Here is a 20,082-nt window from a genome sequence, read left to right as displayed (position 1 = left end):
GGGTTACAGACAGGACACCCAAGGTTCCTGTCTACGTGGGAAAGAGACAATAAACAAATAACACAGTGGTAGGCACTGTAAAGAAGAGAAGAAACAATATTGGAAGTGAGGCACATTTCAGCTACAGTGGACAGATAACATCTGAGTAAAGAACTGAATGAAGTAAAGAAACTCATCATGTGACAGTCTCAGTGAAGAATATTTCAGATGGATGAATTCACACTCCAAGTTGAAGAACAAGAGGCCTGTTTAGCTAGAACAGTATGAAAGAGGTGGAGAGGGGCAGAAGATGAGGTCAGAAACACAGGCTGGGTCTGCTCACAGCGCCTGATGAGATTTTATTCTTAATGTGATGGGAAGTCACTGGAATGCTTCAAATGCAATTGTGACGTAAGGGGTTTACCTTTTAAAACAAACTCTCTGGCTCCTGAATCAGAATACATGAAGTCTCCACGTGTGCCAGGCACTCTACTAGGTGCTTTACAAATATTTTATCATTAAAAAGGAATTACTAGTGCTAACTTTGAAATTCCAAATAAGTGGATGGGAATCCTGGCTTCACTACCTACCAGCTGTGTGATCTTAGTCACTTTTTAATATCCCTGGACTCAGTGTCCCTGTCAGTAGCAAAGAAATTATTATAATTTCCTCGATTGCTTGTGAGATTAGGGATTACTCACTCATTTATTTATTCAGAATATTTACTGTGCCAGGAACTATGCTAGTTGCAGAGAAAAAAAAGGGGCAGCCTCTGCTATCAAGAACTTACCGTCTAGCGGGGAAGACTGATACAAAACAACCACGAACAGCCGTGTGCAGGGTGATAAGACAGTCTATAAAAGGATGTGGTAAGGGAACAGTTTGGGAAGGCTTCTCTGAGCAAATGAAATTAGTGTATACAAAACTCAATATACACTAGGTATTTGTATTAGTGCTACTAGCCGCAGGTAGGGTTCAAATCCTAGCTCTGCCATTTACTAGCTTTGCAACTTTCTCCTTTTGAGCCTCAACTTCCATGTCTGAAAATGAAGATGACAGTATGTAGCCACAGGGCTACTGTGATAATTACATGCGATATCCCCTGTTAAGATTACTGTCCAGTGAATGGCAATAGTCAGCACTCATTGAATGTCCACTCTTAATACTGTTGTTAATTTTGAGTCCTGTGAATGGAATAAAAGACCGCAGCTAGGTCTGGAATCCCGCTGGCTCCCTCTTCTTACTTCCTCTCGTTTCCTGGGGTCGTCAAATTCCCACCACCCCCGGTCCCCAACAGCCCGCCCACATCACTGACCTTCTCAACCTTCTTTGGCCCCTTCACCAGTTCATGCCTCTTGGGGATTGTTCCCCCGTCACAACCCATCGCAGGACGGGAGTCAGAGCCAGCAGCAAAATTCTAAAGCTGCCACTTCCGGGATTTCTGGCGCAATCCTCAGCCACTTCCGGCGCACCACCGTGACGCAAACGCTGGTCGCGACGTAGCGGGGCGGGGCAGCACGCTAGTCCCCACGTAGTGGGGCGGGGCGGGGCCGTTGCCAAGTGCCGTTGTCATGGAGAGCGTCGCTTGGAGGCTGGGCGCGGGCGGGTTTCCTTTTTCCCGTGAGACCCTGGGTTTCTGCTGCACAATCGGAATTACTCGCCCACGCTCCGGGAGGGCAGCGAGGGCGTGGGCGGCCCGTGCGCACCCACCGCGCTTTGACCTCTTTGACCCTATCCCACGACAGCTTGTGTGGCTGCGGAGCGGGCACATCCCTGGACTGAGAGCGCCTTGGGAAAAAGGGCCGCCCTCTTGTTTCTGCGATTAATGATGCCTAAGAACGGAATCTGCCGTATTAATGGACATTTTTGTGTTTAAAAGGAGAACGCATCTTTATTGAGCGCCAACTGTGACTCAAGCACTTACAGCAAATCCTGTGAAGTGATGTTACAGCAGATTCTAGGAAGTAAGACCCTCCCTAAGGCCTGGAACTTTCTGGTGTTGCCATGCATATTGTAGATGGCATGTGTGTGAAATTTTGCATACAGTTTGTGCGTGTGTGTATTTCATTCACGGTTTCCTGAAGCCCAGGCTAAAAAAAATTTATTAACAATCAAGTATCATTAATAGACGATACAATAGTTCTTATAAAACATACAGTGACGTTGTTAAGCCCATTCCAAGAGACAGGCTGTATTTTATCTATAGGAACACAAATCCCTTGCTAAAAATCCATGATTGTCTGTCGGCTCTTAGGCGATTGCCTATCTAGTTCCTTTAATTATTATAAATATTATGGGAAAGTGCCTATAATCCCAGCACTTTGGGAGGCCGAGATGGGAGGAGCACTTGAGCCCAGGAGTTCCAGGTCAGCCTGGACAACATGGTGAGACCCCATCTTGAAAGAAAAATTAGAAAAATTAGCCGGGCGTTGTGGTAAGCTTTTGTAGTCCCGGTGGCTCCGGAGGCTGAGGTGGGAGGAAGGATTGCCTGAGCCCAGGAATTCAAGGTTGCAGTGAGCTACCATCATGCCACTGCACTCCAGCCTAGGCAACAGAGCATGACTCTGTCATTATGTATGTATGTGTGTGTGTATGTATTTGTACATATATATGATGGGAAAATTTCTGCATTGCCAAGAAGGCAGATCTTTATGATTGGATGTTGCCCTATTGACCTACATGAAACTAAAATGCTGAAAATATTTTTTACTTGGGAAGAGTTGCCCAGAAAATATGTGGATGTGAAAACTTAAAGGGCTATATGTCAGCTTGGGGTACTTGTTACTGTGATTAATGGGAATTTTAAAAAAATCCCTTTAATTAGTTGGTCTCTGATTGATTTATGATTTATTTCTATGCTAACCACAATAACTGTAAGCTCTATAAGGGTAGGGATTTCGTTTTTATCTTATTTATTTTTTATTTTTTATTTTATTTTTTTATTTTTTATTTTTGAGACAGAGTTTCGATCTGTTGCCCAGACTGGAGTGCAGTGATGTGATCTCAGCTCACTGCAACCTCAACCTCCCAGGATCAAGCGATTCTCCTGCTTCAGCCTCCCCAGTTGCTGAGATTACAGGTGTCCACTACCATGCCTGGCTGATTTTTGTATTTTTAGTAGAGATGGGGCTTCACCATGATGGCCAGGCTGACCTCAGGTGGTTCACCTGCCTCGGCCTCCCAAAGTGCTAGGATTACAGACGTGAGCCACCAAGCCCAGCCAGGACTTCATTTTATTCCACATTGTATCATCAGTGCCTAGAAGTCTTTGGCACACTCAATGTATGAGTACATTTCCTCAGTAAACCAAAAGAAAGTACAGATTCATTGAGAAAGGGGTCAAAAGCCTAGTTTTGGCAGATACTACTGGTTAATACTATTAGAATTCCATTTACTAGTGAGGAAGCAGAAGCGTGGAAAGATCAAATGACTCCTTCAAGGTCACGTGGCTAGTGAGAGACCCGGGAATGAGTGCTGGGATTAGTTCTTTCTCACAGCAAAGGACAGAAGGTCAGATACAGAACAGCAGAAACACCAGCGAGTTTAGAAAGGCTCAAACCAGTGTTCTTTTCTCATTTGGGGAAGAAAAATAAAAAATAGCGGCTCTAAGACATGACCGTGCATGCACTGAGAGATTTGTAGGCATTCTTTCACTTTGGACTCACAACAACGTTAGAAGTTAGAGGGTATAATGCCTCCTATTTTACAAATGAAAACCCCAAGTTGTCTTCGTTCAGGGTCCCACAGCTGGTGAGTAGAAGGAGTAAAAGATGAGGGGCTGTCTCCCATGAGGCCCATCTGACTTAACTGCTTCTCCAAATGCTGCTGATAAAACCCAGCAGTACAGGCTGTGCTGGTGTTCTAGCTCAGGCAGCTGGAATTTTTCTCTTCCTCATTGGTTTCCTCTTTTAGAATATTGGTCTCTAGGCTGCTCTGTGCCTCAGACTATATACAGCTAGAACTTTTGTGAGGTTTATGATCATTGGTAGCAGATATGTGTTGAGAGCTGGCTGCCATGTCAGGTGCTGTGTTCAGCACTTTACTGGACTTAAACCATTTATTCTTCCAGCTCTGCTGGGAAGCAGATGTCATCATTGTCTGCTGCTTCTTCCAGTGCCTGGTTGAATGAACTAATAAAGGTTATTCCCTTACAAGCATCTTTGGAGACAACTTTGTCCTCGTCAAGCCATGGATTTTCAGGGAAGCAGAGGAATGAAATGATAAAAAAGAGAATCATTACTCTTTAGCAAAACCAGTATTTCTTAACCTTTTGGGAGTCATTGGACCTGTTTGAGAATTTGATGAAAACTTCGTACTAAGTCTCCAGAAAAGTATTGATTAGCACATATGACATTTCACATAGCGTATACATGTTTGTATTTTACTCACAGCCTTCTGAATCTCAGGCTAAGAACCAGTATTTTAAATGCTGTTATAGTAAGTCCTTATAGTAGGTCTCAAATATTTCAGACTTCTTTTTTTTTTGTTTCTTGTTGTTGTTGTTTTTGAGATGGAGTCTTGCTCTGTTGCCTATGCTAGACTGCAGTGGTGCAATCTCAGCTCACTGCAACCTCCACCTCCCATGTTCAAGCGATTCTCCTGCCTCAGCCTCCTGAGTAGCTGCAATTACAGGCATGTGCCATCATGCCTGGCGAATTTTTTGTGTTTTTAATAAAGACGGGGTTTCACCACATTGGTCAGGCTGGTCATGACCTCGTGATCTGCCTGCCTTAGGCTCGCAAAGTGCTGGGGATTACAGGCATGCACCACCACGCCCAGGCAATTTTTTGTATTTTTAGTAGAGTCGGGGTTTCACCATGTTGGCCAGGCTGGTCTTGAACTCCTGACCTCATGATCCACCCGCCTCAGCCTCCCAAAGTGCTGGGATTACAGGCATGAGCCACTGCGCCCGGGCCGTTTCAGACTTCTGAGCCATGGCAAGTTTGATTTCCTGATAGCTCTGCTCATGTGCTCTTCCATAGCCGCACTTAGCATAACTCATTTTAAGAGTTGGCATTAAACATTTTTTAAACTATATGCTATGCTTTGAATGTGTCCTCCAAATTTCATGTGTTGGAAATTTAATCCCAGTGCAACAGCGTTGGGAGCTGGGGCCTGATAAGAGGTGATTAGGACCCGAGGGCTCTGCTCTCATGACTGGATTCATGTTGTTATCTTGGGAGTGGGTTAGTGATGAGACAGTGGACTTGTTATAACATTGAGTTCGACCCTCCCTTGCTCTCTTGTCCTTCCACCTTCCACCATGGGACTATGCAGCACAAAAACCCTTGCCAGATGCAGGCCCCTTGACCTTGGAGTTCCCAGCCTCCAGAACTGCAAGAAATAAATCTGTTCTTATTCTGTTAATGCAGCACAAAATGGACTAAGACAGTAGATATGAAAAATGTTTGAAGAACTTTACAAGCATCCTTCAAGGTCATACACAGGAAGGAGTCCCAAAGACGGTTAAAACAAAGTAGAAAACTGAGGCAAATCCTGAGATAATTCAAGATAAAAATTACTTTTAATTGGCAGTTTTAGGGAAATATTCAAAATATTCTGGCAATATACAAAACTTTGAATGAACTGGCCCCTGGCCACCGCTCCCAGCTAATGTGGGCCACTGTTCCTTTCCTTACTAGGTTCCAGCCACACTGGCCACCCTCCTCTCCCACCTCTGTGCACATGTCTTGCTGATCCTTCTCCAGGGATGCGCTTTCTCTTCATGTGTTCCCAGCTGGCCCCCTCAAGGGGATCCAGCCCTCTGCTCCTGGGACCCCTCCTTGGAGCCATCTTCCCTGACCTCTCCATCCAAAATAGCACTGCTCTCTCATCACACTACCTCCATCTTGCTTTATTTTCTTCTTTGCATTTGTCACACAAATATCATGTTATAAATATAAATTTGGACATCTTATTCACTATGGAGTTTTTTGCATTGATTTTTATTTCTTAAAAATAATTGCATCAAAATATTATTTATCTTGATACGCAGTGTTTTCGGCACTGCCTTACATTTTGCATTCCAGAAGAGCTCCTCTCCACCTCCTGCCTGGTTTTTTAAATCTCCCTCGACTGGAAACAAAGCGCCATGCTCCAGAGCCTTTGTTGTGTTTCCTGCAGCATCTCTAGTCATCAGCAAAGGCCTGAACAAGTAGGAGCTGCTCAATGACTATTTGAGAAATGAATGAATGAAAGGAAAAGGGTATTAGCAAGTAGCTTTGATTCACCTCCTTATAAGTACACACACAAATGGGCAACTTTCAGAGGACTGGGGTGCATCCATAGGGAAAATATAACATTTTTTAAAAGATGTTTATAAAAAACATAGTTGCCACGAAACCACAAACACAACTCCCCACCACTTGTCAAACTGGAAGATCTCTAACATGGGCTCTTCACCACTTCCAGCCTCCTGATGAAATTTGACTTAGTTGAGGTCGAGTTGCTACCACCACACCACCCACCATTTCCTCTTCCTTCCTTGGGAGGAAACCGTACAGAATTCTGGGCATTAAGCAAAAATACTCAGCAAAAAGTTACCAAAAGCTAAAAAATTGTGTTTAATTTTATTTGAAAGTTTTTTTTCAGAAGTAATCATCTTATTAATGAGTATAAATTCGCCCTGGAATCACTGTTTCAAAAAAAGGAAGGAAACACATTTAGCTCACGGCAGCATTTTTCATTATTTTACACCCAAGCATTTTGTATTTTGTTGACAAAGGTCTTCAATGTGGATTCATCTCAGAAAAAAAAAGGACTTTTCGTTACGTATTAGAACACGATGAAAGACTCACTTATGAACGACTAAGTTAAAGAATATAAAGCATTAGAACAGTGCTTTAGTAGCAATGTAGTAATAATTTAATAAATATATGCCACTGTTATTAAGCATAAAACATAATTTTATCCACTGCAATAAAAATTTATTGTTTGCCTCCTCACAATAATCGCTCCTCTTTTTAATTTTCTGTTTTTCGAAATGAAGTTGCACTCTGTCGTCCAGATTGGAGTGTAGTGGTGTAATCATGGCTCACTGCAGCCTCGAATTCCTGAGCTCAAGAGATCCTCCCACTGTAGCCTCCCGAGTAGCTGAGACTTCAGGTGTGTACTATCAGGCTCAGCTAATTTTTTTGTATTTTTTTTTATAGAGACAGCATCTTGCTTTGTTGCCCAGGCTGCTCTCAAACTCCAGGGCTCATGCAACCCTTCTGCCTTAGCCTCCCGAAGTGCTGGGATTTCAGGCATGAGCCACCAAGCCTGGCCTAATCCTTCCTTCTTCCAGCAATATTCCTGACTTTTGTTAGGGGATCCTGTCAGGACACAGTTCTCCAAGGTCTCTTGCCTTTCTGCACATCTTCAGAGCAGAGGCACCAATGGCATTTTGTTGTGAACTGTCTTTTAAAGGATGTTGTCTAACCATCTTCCAACAGCCTTGGAAGATAGAGATAATGTCTCCTTCCAGAGCAGAGGTCAGGTTTGTTTGGTATGCAATATATTAAAAATGAAGGCGAGGCACGATGGCTCACACCTGTAATCTCAGCAGTTTTGCAGGCTGAGGCAAGAGAATCGCTTGAGCCCAGGAGTTTGAGGCTGCAGTGAGCTATGTTCGCACCACTGTATTCCAGCCTGGGTGACAGAGCAAGACTCTGTCTAAATATGTGTGTGTGTATATATATAAAATACATATTATATATTATATATCTCACATATATAACATCTATATTACATATCTAACATCTATATTGCATAGCTATAACATATATTACATATATAAATATGTATAAAGATGATGTCTCCCTCTGAGGCCAAGCCTGGTCAGATTTGCTCAGAGCCCTTTGTAAAAAATTGGGGATTCCTATGCTAAGGTTCCTTGGCTTTGACACAAACCTATGTGATCAGCATCCACCTGAGCCTGCCACTGCATCACCCCCTGGGACTTGGGGGACATGGGAAATGATGTGAAGGTGAAGCAACGTTGCTTGCGATGCCAGGAGAAAGAGTCCTTTGTCTCCATGCACAAAAGAACGAACACTGCAGGCCTGACAAATATCCTTATGAAGGCCTGCCTGCGAGGTTGACCTTCGGTTGGTGCATGGAGACTTGGATTTTGGGAGGGTTCCCACCATTGCCAGAATTTATAAGAACGGTTCATTGTGCCTAAACTGTTTGTATAAACGTGATTCACACTGAACACCTGCTTTCCTTCTGGGAGTCTGGAAATTTGGTACATGCCAGACAGAGGCTTCCCACCTGATCAGCCCCCAGTAAAACCCTGGCTGCTGAGGCTCTCATGAGCTTTCTTGGTTGACAACATTTCACACATGTTGGCACAAGTGTCGCTGGGGCGAATTAAGCGTGTCCTGTGTGACTCCGCTGGGGGAAAACTCTCGGAAGCTTGTGCCTGGTCTCCCCTAGATTTCACCCCAGGTACCTCTTCCCCTTGCTGATCTTACTTTGTATCTGTTCAATATAGTAAGTCACAGCTGTGAGTATGACTCTATTCTGAGTCCTGTGAATTTTCCTAGGGACTCACTGGACCTGGAGGTGGTCTTGGGGACCACTGACATAGTCTCTGATCCCAGAATCTCATGTCTTCTCTCTGCATCCACGAAATGGTGACAGGCTAACTTGTTAATTTCAGAGATGAAACCTCAGGCCCATCACAATGCTTGAAAGACCAATCCCGTTACCTCTCAGGACATATGGGAGAGTGTGTGTGGGGTGGGTGGGAATTCCAGATCTAAATGAACCTCGGTGTTCCATGCCCTGCTTACCATGGAGCTTTCGGGAGCAGGCACCTGATCTAAGCCAATCCAAGCCTAATGAAGGTCTTTTCTTCTCCTCTGGCCAAGAATCAAGAAGAGTGTAACCTGGAAAAACCACCTTGCAATCATGGGGGTTAACCCAGAGCAAGTGGGACCGAGAAACCGGTCCTGGATGACACTGTTGGAGCCCCTGAAACCAGCCAGCCGTGCGGCTAGTTTGCCCCTGGATGATTTTAAGATCTATGAGTTAATAAATTTCCTTTACTGCTTAAGACAGATTGGATATGATTTTCTATCCCTTGTAAGAGGAGTCCTAACTGATGCAGATCATGGCTGTTCAAAGAATAGGCCCCCTGGAGGGCCTCTGTCCAATTGTAGAGAACTAAGCCTCACAAAGAAGGAATCCTTCTTTTAAGGACCCTGAGACTAACTCAATAAAAATATTGAGAATGTTGACAGTGTTGACATATTGAAAATATTGAACAATATTGAACACTGAAAATATTGAACAAATACTGAAAATGTTGACAGTCTCCAGCAGTCAACATTTTACAAGCGCCTACCAAGGAAAGAGTAGCAGATAGCAGTAGGACTTGGTATCATTTCAGGTGACTTACAGCCTGGAGATGTTCTTCCAAGCTGTAGAGGTGTTTATGCGCCTGGGAGACCCAGACCTTCACTTAAAATGAAGTGATGATGTAACCATGGCAACGTGAGCTGAAGACTCAGCTACAAGGAAAGGAAGAGGAGGTGGTTTGAGTTGAGGGGATGTCCGTGCCACTTTCATATCTGTGCCCAATGATGAGCATCCTGTCCACACCACGCCTTCCTGGCTGCACCACCACAGGTGATAGCTTTGTTTTCCAGTACCAATCCGGTGCCTAAGAGCATGGCCTCTACCCCATCTCCCTGCAGACTTCAGGGAGAAGCACTGGAATGACAAAAGTAAACATTGGAGGCTTCACTTGGGTGACAGAGACTTTTCCAAAAAAAAAGAATGCTGCAAATGATGTTTAAAGTCATGATTGTATTTAATATTATTAGGATGATGCAAAGGCAATTGTGGTTTTTGCCATTACTTTCCATGGCAAAAGCTGCAATTACTTTTGCACCAACCAATATACTTTGTAACAGATTTGAGACAAAATATAAAATTTTTCAAACTGAGCAGAATTTATCAACCCAGAATCTGTAATGAATGAAATAAATTAATAGAGAACCCAACAGATCATGTTATGTTGTAAACATAACATCTATCTTTAGGTTAAAGTAACATAGCAAAAATATATATTTATGGGTGCAAGACACATACATAATTTGTACCACTCTCACAGAACTAATTCAATTCAAAACAACAAAGAAACTTACTCTATTTTCTAATGAACGCAATAAAAATTAACCATTTCAAAACAATTTCTCTTGTGCTTCGCCAACTTACGTTTTTCCTGGCACCTGTTATACTGTGTATGTATTTCTTCATCACTTTACTGTCTGACTCCCCTACTAGATTGTAGGTTCCAAGAGGGCAAGGCCTCTGCTACACTGTTATGTCTCCAGCACCTAGAACTTGGCATGTAGTAGGCATCCAATAAATAAATGTTAAATGAGTGAATTTAAAACACGTACACGCCGGGAATGGTGGCTCACACCTGTAATCCCAGCACTTTGGGAGGCCAAGGCGGGGGATGGCCTGAGGTCAGGAGTTCCAGACCAGCCTGGTTAACATGGTGAAAACCCATCTCTACTAAAAATACAAAAATTAGCTCTTCCTTTTTCTGCCATTGTGGTGTATGCTTGACTCTGCTTCTTGCCATGTCTTCTCATAAGACTTTCAGGATTGTGATTCCTGACCAAGAAGCGAAAACAAAATCGTCCCACTCCCCAGTAGATTTGGATGAAAACTGGTAATAAAATCAAGTACAACTCCAAAAGGAGACATTGGAGAAGAACCAAGCTGGGCCTATAAGGAATTGCACATGAGACGGCACACACATTTATGCTGTCTGAAGGTCACAGTCATGTTACCACATCAAGGTGAAAATGTCGCCACTCTCTGGAGAGTTGTACATGTTTTATTGGGAATATATTTTTTCTCTCTGAATCTGTTATGAATGCATTGGTTGGCTGGGTTCAGTAATAAATATGTGAGACTTTTCATTAAAAAAAAAAAAAATACAAAGATTAGCTGGGCATGGTGGTGCATGCCTGTAGTCCCAGCTACTCTGGAGGCTGAGGCAGGAGAAATGCTTCAACTCGGTAGGCAGACGTTGCAGTGAGCTGAGATGGCGCCACTGCCCTCCGGCCTGTGTGACAGAGTGAGACTGTGTCTCAAAAAACAAACAAAACATGCACACATTTAATTAATCAACATAAAATATTATTTCTATGAAGTCACTTCAAGCTGATACTGCATACTCCATATATGCTAAACTTCACAAGGTCTTTACCTCATATCTGTCTCTCTTTCCTGACCCCCTGTGGGGTAAGTCAATGCCCCAGGGTTGCTTAGCCACTTGGTACTACCAGCTTTGGGTCTTTGGGTACCAGGTCTGTTTCAGCTGATCGGTGTATACCCCGGCTGGCTTTTCCCATAGGACAGAGTTGCACAAGTTGTGGGTGTGAAGCTGAGAGGTGAGCAGAGGAGGAAGGGAGGTAGAGAGTCCTCATCCCAATGTCCCTCTGAACTGCCGCGTGTGTCGCTCCAGCTTCTCAGCCTCCGCCTGGAGGTGCCCCAGCGCGGCAGGGCTTGGGTAGGTGAGCACAGCATTCTTAGTGGCCAGTGCTACGTCCTTGAGCAGGCTGCAGAGGTGACTGCTGCCGCGGAGGATCTCATTGCGCACGTCCCTCTCCTGGGTCTCCGTGCACAGCGTGTCCACCAGCTTCTGGCCCACCGTGATGACCAGCTTGCTCTGAGTGATGATCTCCGCAGGCTGGCTGCTGCTGAGGCTGCCATGAAATGCGCTGATGGCTTTGAAGAGCGCCCCAAAGTAGAGCCGGCAGTGTTCAGAGAGGCGGTGTTTCCTCTCAGGAGTCTGTTGACTCGAAGGCTGGGGTGTAAGAGGGCCAGGATTCTAAAGAAGGGAAGGAAGAATATAGATAGGAGACTCAATCAATGGGCTGTGGCTGTGTGTCCTTTCCTGTTTTGGCTAGATTTGCAAGACCTTTTATTTTTTTAAAGAAAGCATGGTTTGGTTTGGGAAGCCCAATACTGCAACAGTTGTCTAACAAATTAATGTTTTCAAAGCACTGTAACATATAATATATACAATCTTATATTGTAATACATACATATAATTTTATTCAATTATCTCAATAAACCAACCATAAGAAACCCATTTTAAGAAACACATTGGCAATAACTATAATTTTTTTTTTTGAGACAGAGTCTTGCTTTGTCTTCCAGGCTGGAGTGCAGTGGTATGATCTCGGCTCACTGCAACCTCTGCCTTCTGGGTTCAAACAATTCTCCTGCCTCAGCCTCCTGAGTAGCTGGGTTTACAGGCACCTGCCACCATGCCCGGCTAATTTTTGTATTTTTAGTAGGGACGGGGTTTCACCATGTTGACCAGACTGGTTTTGAACTCCTGATCTCAAATGATCCGCCCACCTCAGCCTCCTAAAGTGCTGGGATTACAGGTGTGAACCACTGTACCCAGCTAAATTTTTAACTTTTAAAAATGCAGGAAAACTTGTTGGTGAGTTTTAAAACGTTCTCAAAGAACAGATTTAAAAACATTTAAAAATCCAAAAATCCTCTCTGATTTCAGTATCAGAGGTATACCAGAACCCCCAACATTTCCAGAAGAAACCAAATACCCTGACCTATCTGCCTTAATATTATTATTATTTTTTGCCTTGTTATTAAAATATTTATCATATTTGCTAATAAGGTTTCATCAACATTTTACATTCATGAATTTTATTTTGTGGAAAATGGAACTAATGTCTCCCAAATCCTATATACTCTCAGAGATTTTCAGTACCTAACTTAGTGGCCACAACTCCAGGTAACAATTGAAAGGTGAAGCGAGAAAAGGCTGCCTCTGGCCATACCATTAGCACATCAGAGATCTGGAGCTCTAGGTCTGAAACTCGCTTTCTTTCCATTAAATTTCACACTCTTGCATTTACCTATTATCTCAAAATTCACAGGCCGGAAGCATTTAGACAGCTATGGCATAAAACTGATTTTTTTCAGGAGGGGGTTATGTCTCCAGGGGCCAGTAGGGTTGGAGGGGAAGTTAGACAAGGAGGAGGAAAGGAGGAGGAAAGCATACTTCGAAGAAGCACATTCATTATTAGAATTGCATATTTGGAAAATGAAAACAATGATTGTCTTTGTCATAGAAAGTGAAGGCAAGATTGAGATGTCAGTTCAGATGAACTCTTGGAAGCAGGGAGTGTAAGAATGAAGCAGGTTGAGTGCAGTGACCCACGCCTGAAATCCTAGCCCTTTGGGAGGCCGAGGCAGGAGGATCGCTTAACCCTAGGAGTTCGAGACTAGCCTTGGCGACATATGAAACTCTGTCTCTACCAAAAACAAAACAAAACAAAAATTAGCTGGGTATGGCGGTGTGGGCCTGTGGTCTCAGCTACTTGGGAGGCTGAGGTGGGAGAATCGATTGAACCTGGGTGGTGGAGGCTGCAGTGAGCCATGATCTCACCACTGCACTACAGCCTCAGCAATAGAGCAAAACCCTGTCTCAAAAAAAAAAAAAAAAAGGAAGGTAGCTGGGAACGGTGGGAGGCTGAGCACTTTGGGAGGCTGAGGCAGGAGGGTATAATCCCAGCACTTTGGGAGGCTGAGGCAGGAGGGTTACTTGAGGTCAGGAGTTCGAGATGAGCCTTGCCAACATGATGACTCTCGTCTCTACTAAAAATACAAAAATCAGCCAGGCATGGTGGTGTGCACCTGTAGTCCCAGCTACTCAGGAGGCTGAGGCAGGAGAATCGCTTGAACCTGTGACGCAGAGGTTGCAGTGAGCCGAGATCACGCCACTGCACTCCCACCTGGGTAACAGAGCGAGACTCCACCTCAAAAAAAAAAAAAAAAAAAAAAAGAAGAGCTTAGAAATAATGAGAAGTAATGAGGTAGACATCAGATTATGAGCATCGTAAATGAAAATATTAACTGTAGGGAGGTGAAAAATGTACTATGATTCTTAACTTGGGGTGCTGGAAATGTGTAGAGATAGTTTTGATTAGTGCATTGACTAGGGACTTCTATAGGCAGTGAGCGGGCAGGATTCTGGGATGCTGAATAGTTCATCCCACGCAACGGAGAACTGTCCACCCAGTGGCCAACGGTGCCATGGACCTCCACTGAGAAGTGCTGTCACTCTAAAGCGGGGGCTTTCTAAGTGAAGTCCTTGGACCAGAAGCATCAACATCACCTGCAAACTTGCTAGAAAATGCGCATTACTATGCTCCACCCCAGACCTACTAGATCAAAAATTCTGAGAGTGGGGCCCAGCCATGCAAGTTTTTTTTGTTTATTTGTTTTCTTGAGAGAGAGTCTTGTTCTCGTTGCCCAGGTTGGAGTGCAGTGGCACGATCTCAGCTCACTGCAACCTCTGCTTTCCCGGTTCAAGCAATTCTCCTGCCTCAGCCTCCCGAGTAGCTGGGATTACAGGTGCCTGCCACCACACCCAGCTAATTTTTTGTGTTTTTAGATACAGGGTTTCACCATGTTGGCCAGGCTGATCTCGAACTCCTCACCTCAGGTGATCCACTCGCCTCAGCCTCCCAAAGTGGTGGGATTACAGGCACGAGCCACCGCGCCCGGCCAGCCATGTGAGTTTTAACAAACCTCATAGGTGATTGTGATACACTCAAATTTGAGAACCACTAATCTAAGGCGTACTTAATGTTGGACAAAATAGCATGACTGTTAGCAATATGGCAGGCCCAAAGACTAGTGTTCGGGGTTTGGTGACCTGAGCATCAGGAGGCCTGAATTCTTGTCCTAGGTTGCCTCTGAGAAGGTACGTGACCTTATCCTAGTCATTGGATATCCTCTTCTTCCACCCTCTACCCCATCTGCCCTATAACCTAAGTAAGTTTCCCAAGCTTCAGTTATTCAGGGACAGCCTTTACAACCTTTACAAGTTATACTCTTTCCATTTTCCTCTTAACTTCTACTGGCTTCATTCCTTTTCTTTAAATGGACCCATTGCTTTTACTTACATTAATTTAAAGGAAACCGTGAAAAATGGTAAATGGAAAACTACTGTCATTTACCACAAATAGAAGGAAACCAATAAAAATAAGCACAATGATAACATCTTTGACTTTTTTTTTTTAAAGGAAGAACATCAAGTGTAAAAGAGGTGTTGAAGATATATAAGCCCCAAATCAAGATTTGCTGTTGTAATCAGAAACATTAAATCAGAATGTCAAAGAGCAGTTGAGTCAGTCCTGTTTAGCCCGGTTAGTACCACCCACAACAACCTCGCAGAGCGCCTAGAGTCATTTCATTAATGGTTAATGCTTCACTTCCATTCCCTGGGGTTCGTTCATTAGACTCACTGATCTCCAGGACTCTCTTGCTAAAATAAAGAACAAAGAATCACAAAAACTAACTCTCGCCCATGTGGGTCATGGCTGTAATGTTGAGCTTTCCATAGCATGATGAGACGAATCTAGCAATAAAGCGTATGAATCAGAAGCTTTAGAGAGTGAGTGCTACAGCTTACCATGGTTCCTAAGTCTTTGTTTTCATCTAACCTTTGTTCCAAGATAGGTTTCTCTTTCTTTTCTAAGTTAGGCAATGTCTGAAAAATACAATTCCTTCAAAGTACCAAATTGAGTGGTGTTTTACACTACTGTGGAACTGTTTAAGTTCACTTTAGACTTGGGCATTCTTTCTCATGTTTTCTGTTGATGGTTCTGCCTACTGATTCCTTTTCTCAACCATAGGAGACTCTGGCTGCCCAAAGGCTGAATGTTGCCTATCAACATGGCCTGATATGATGACCCACACAGCTTTGTTAGCGTTTTATATATATGTGTATGTCAATTTTAAACATCTAAATTTCTAGAACGTGTTAAACCTCCTACACCACCAGGCATTTCAGCAGAACACAAAGGTTGGGGCCGAAAGCACCAAATTACCTCCTTGACACAGCCCCCAAGTGACTTCTGGGTTCACAGTCCCTGAACTGAAGCATCTTGCTCTATAATGTCTGAACTCATCCAGAAAAGTATTTCTTTCTGTCTTGTCTTTTATTTGTTCTTGAGACAGAGTCCCGCTCTGTGGTCCAGGCTGAAGTGCAGTGGTGCAATCTCAGCTCACTGCAACCTCCGCCTCCTGGGTTCAAGTGATTCTCCCGCCTCAGCCTCCTGAGTAGCTGGGATTACAGGTGCATTCCACCATGCCCAGCTAATTTTGGTACTTTTAGTAGAGATGGGGTTTTACCATGTTGGCCAGGCTCATCTCAAACTCCTGACTTCAAGTGATCTGCTCGCCTTGGCCTCCCAAAGTACTGAGTTTACAGGGGTAAGCCACCATACCCCACCTCTTTTTTTTTTCTTTTCCTTTTTTAGAGACAAGCTCTTTCTCTGTCACCAAGGTGGGGGTGCAGTGGCGCCATCGTAGCTCTCGGTTACCCCAAACTGCTGGTCTCAAGGGATACCCCTACTCAGCCCCCCAAGTGCATGAGCCACCACACCTGGATATTTAAAACTAAATTTTTTACAGCTGGGGTCTCATTCACTATGCTGCCCAGGCTGGTCTCAAACTCCTGCCTCAAGGAATGGATCTTCCTGTGTTGGCCTCCTAAAGTGTTGGAAATTACAGGCATGAGCCACCACACCCCGCCTCAGAAAAGTATTTCTAAGAGTAGCTAAAGTCTGGAGGCTGATCAGATGGTGAGCAATTTGAAAGAATGTTTCTACTTCCTCTTCCGTTGCTAAGAAACACACTGACAATGACTAAATTTATAACTTTCAAAAATGCAAGGAGACTTGGTGGTGAGGTTTTAAAAATCTACTCGAATAGTAGATTTTAAAGAAAGTTGAAAAATCCCTTTTAATTCCAGTATCATGGTAAACTTGAACCCCAAAAGTTTTCGGAAGAAATCCAAATCAACTGACCTATCTGCCTATGCTGCCCTATCTTTATCTGACTTGTTAATAAGATTTCATCAAGAATTTTACTTTCGGCTGGGCGCGGTGGCTCAAGCCTGTAATCCCAGCACTTTGGGAGGCCGAGACGGGCGGATCACGAGGTCAGAAGATCAAGACCATCCTGGCTAACACGGTGAAACCCTGTCTCTACTAAAAAATACAAAAAACTAGCCGGGTGAGGTGGCGGGCGCCTGTAGTCCCAGCTACTTGGGAGGCTGAGGCAGGAGAACGGCGTAAACCCAGGAGGCAGAGCTTGCAGTGAGCTGAGATCGCGCCACTGCACTCCAGCCTGGGCGACAGAGCGAGACTCCGTCTCAAAAAAAAAAAGAATTTTACTTTCACAAATTTTATTTTCTGAAAGATGGAACCAGTGTCTCCCCAAAGCCTATACACTATCAAAAGAATCTCAGCATCTTAGTAGCCACTGCTCGAGGTAACAATTGAAGCCCCTCTTTCGATCGCTTGGAACTCTGAACTCACCTGTCCACAGATATTTGCTCTATTTTTCTTTAACAGTTCGGAAGAGTGTTCATCTTCCCTTTGCTTAGTGGAAGGGGTACTCTTTTGGTGTGATTCAGTTTCTCTTTGGGGAGGCTGGATGCATTTGTCACACTTAAATTCTGCATTTGGGGTCAATTGCACGGTCTCTTCCTTTTCACAGTTCCGCTTAAAAAGGAGCCTTCCGTTGGCAATGACAATGGAGGCAAACCTCTTGATGTCTTCTGGAAGCATCCGTGCCACCATGACAAACCTCTCAAGGTCATCTGGGCTGTTCTGGACATTGTCAGTCACAAGAACTTCCAGAGGCCAATTGCGATTATCCAAGCTTTCCTTTGTTTCAAGCAGGATGCGGTAGGAGTTGGAGATTGTCTGCATCTGGTCCCGAATTCTGTTCTGAAGGTTACTGTCAGTGAGGTTACAGGCAGTCCCATGGACTCCTCGGGCAAAATCCAGAAATTCTCTTACAGATTCTTCTATGTGCTCAGTGGACCTGTGGATCGCATCAATGTTGGCCTCCAGATAGTCTCGGAATCTCCACTTCCTACTGACAAAGAGCATCAGGCCAGCGACAGAGCTGACCACCTTGTGCTGCAGTGACCTCACTGTCTCCTTGGCCACATCCAGGTCCAAGGAGAGCTCCTTTGCTGACTCCTCCGAGGAAGAGCTGGAGGAGGAGTCGGTGGATGTGGTGGAGCACGAAGAAACGACGCTGGCTCTGCTGTCAGAACTGGAACCTGATAATCTGTCCAGTTCAGGAGATCGGGAAGCTGTCCGTCTGGAGAACCACGAGGAATGATGGCCCGTGGGATTCTCTGACACCTCCTTGGCTTTCGCCAGCTCCTTCCCAGCCTGAGAAACACTCGATGTTGCTTTAGGGATGTCATAAATATTGGGCTTGGTGTTCTGCTGTTCCACTCGGGGAATCAGAAAGCTTGAAGGAACCTTGTAGCCGGCATCTTCATCCAAAGGAAATGTGTCTCTGGGTACAAGAAAGCCGTAAGAAGGAATTTCTGGAAGACTGAGTTTTTTCTGCATGGGCACATTGGTATTCAGTTGTGGAGTGAGGGACCTGGCTCTGCCACTTGGAGGATTGTGGAAAGTGGAGCCGGAACTGGGGAGAGCGTGGGGCCTTGATTCTTCTGCAAAGGCGGGGAGAGGCGTGTTTCTGACGCTGGCCTTTCCTGGAGACACTGGAGTGTCATAAACCCATTCCGATTTCTGCGGACTTGGTAATGTGCCGTAGCCGCCTTTTCTTAAGGTAGTCACTGATATCAGGGAAACACCCTGCCCCTGCGGAAGAACCACACATAGTTGCCCGGGTTAGTAGCTTTCAAAAGAAGGTACGAGTGCCTCGTTTAAACCTCATCGTCACTTCCCCGCTCAAGTTCCTTCAGTGGCTCCCCATTTCCACTCAAGGTCCTTCACAATTCTTTTTTTTTTTTTTTTTTTGAGAAGGAGTCTCGCTCTGTCACCCAGGCTGGAGTGCGGTGGCCGGATCTCAGCTCACTGCAAGCTCCGCCTCCCGGGTTCACGCCATTCTCCTGCCTCAGCCTCCCGAGTAGCTGGGACTACAGGCGCCCGCCACCTCGCCCGGCTAGCTTTTTGTATTTTTTAGTAGAGACGGGGTTTCACCGTGTTAGCCAGGATGGTCTCGATCTCCTGACCTCGTGATCCGCCCGTCTCGGCCTCCCAAAGTGCTGGGATTACAGGCGTGAGCCACCGCGCCCGGCCCTCACAATTCTTTTGAGCCTCATTTCTTTCCACTTCCACCACGCTGACCCCACCTTGACTGCCACCATCTGCTTACAGGTCCAGCCACCCAAGCTGTTCACTTTTCCCTGAACTCAGAACACTGACTCATGCCACTGTATTTCATTTTACCCAAACTGGTTTCTCTGCTCTAAAAGCCCTTGCAACCCTTTCTTTTCCATCCACCAAACTCCTATGCATCCCCCTGACACGGCTGAAATGCCAGCTTTCTTGTAAGATGTTCCCTAATGACCTTGGGTGTAAGCGTGTCTGTGGGACACATGTGGTAGAATCCGATTATAAACATAGATCACACAGATTTCAAATAAAGTCATTCGCCCAATACAGATAAGAGTGTACTGTATCACAGCACGCCCCTGAGGTCTGTCATAATAAGAAGCCATTACACAGTTTTGCTCTGTGCCAGGCACTGTCCCAAGTCCTTTGCAGGATTATCTCACTTAATACTCTCAGCCCATAAAAACGGAGAAGTTAAAAGACTTATCCCAAACCACATAATTAGTCCTATTCCTGAACACCAGCTCAATGAGAGGTTTTACCTCAAATGCAGTAAGGTCTCTGTTATGAGGAATTTGCATTCTAATTTTTGACCAAGCTAATAACATCTTTTTTTCTTTTCTTTTCTTTTTTTTTTAACTTTTATATTTTAGTAGAGACAGGGTTTCACCATGTTGGCCAGGCTGGTCTTGAACTCCTGACCTCGAGTGATCCACCCACCTCAGCTTCCCAAAGTGCTGGGGTTACAGGCGCCTGCTACCACGCCCAGCCAATATTTGTGTTTTTAGTAGAGATGGGGTTTCGCCATGTTGGCCAGGCTGGTCTCGAACTCCTGACCTCAGGTGATCCACTCGCCTCAGTCTCTCAAAGTGCTGGGATTACAGGCTTGAGCCACTGCACCTGGCCCCAAGCTAATAACATTTCTGAGAGGATTTTTATG

At 44.7% G+C, this 20,082-nt stretch overlaps 2 protein-coding genes across 7 annotated transcripts in view; both read right to left on the bottom strand.

Annotated features, from left to right (window-relative positions):
* Positions 1–14,052, bottom strand: part of RTF2 (replication termination factor 2) — a 65,302-nt gene extending 51,250 nt beyond the window's left edge. For 2 of the 3 annotated variants that reach the window (XM_077948201.1, XM_015148715.3), the window contains exon 1: positions 1,295–1,434. In XM_077948201.1, the coding sequence (XP_077804327.1) occupies positions 1,295–1,363 (69 nt within the window). In that variant the 5' untranslated portion in view covers positions 1,364–1,434. 3 annotated transcript variants of the gene reach the window in all.
* The window catches only part of CASS4 (Cas scaffold protein family member 4), a 48,803-nt gene continuing 38,475 nt past the window's right edge, over positions 9,755–20,082 (bottom strand). For all 4 annotated transcript variants that reach the window (XM_015148735.3, XM_077952009.1, XM_077952008.1 and 1 more), the window contains exons 5-6: positions 17,355–18,665; positions 9,755–11,818 (exon numbers count right to left, since the gene is read on the bottom strand). In XM_015148735.3, coding sequence (XP_015004221.3) covers positions 11,411–11,818; positions 17,355–18,665 — 1,719 coding nt within the window. In that variant the 3' untranslated portion in view covers positions 9,755–11,410. The remainder of the gene's footprint in view (positions 11,819–17,354; positions 18,666–20,082) is intronic.

Source organism: Macaca mulatta, chromosome 10, assembly GCF_049350105.2.
Source record: "Macaca mulatta isolate MMU2019108-1 chromosome 10, T2T-MMU8v2.0, whole genome shotgun sequence".
In the NCBI taxonomy this organism is placed as follows: Eukaryota; Metazoa; Chordata; class Mammalia; order Primates; family Cercopithecidae; genus Macaca; species Macaca mulatta.
Note: the sequence above shows the minus strand (reverse complement) of the source record. Positions and strands in the feature narration are given on the sequence as shown.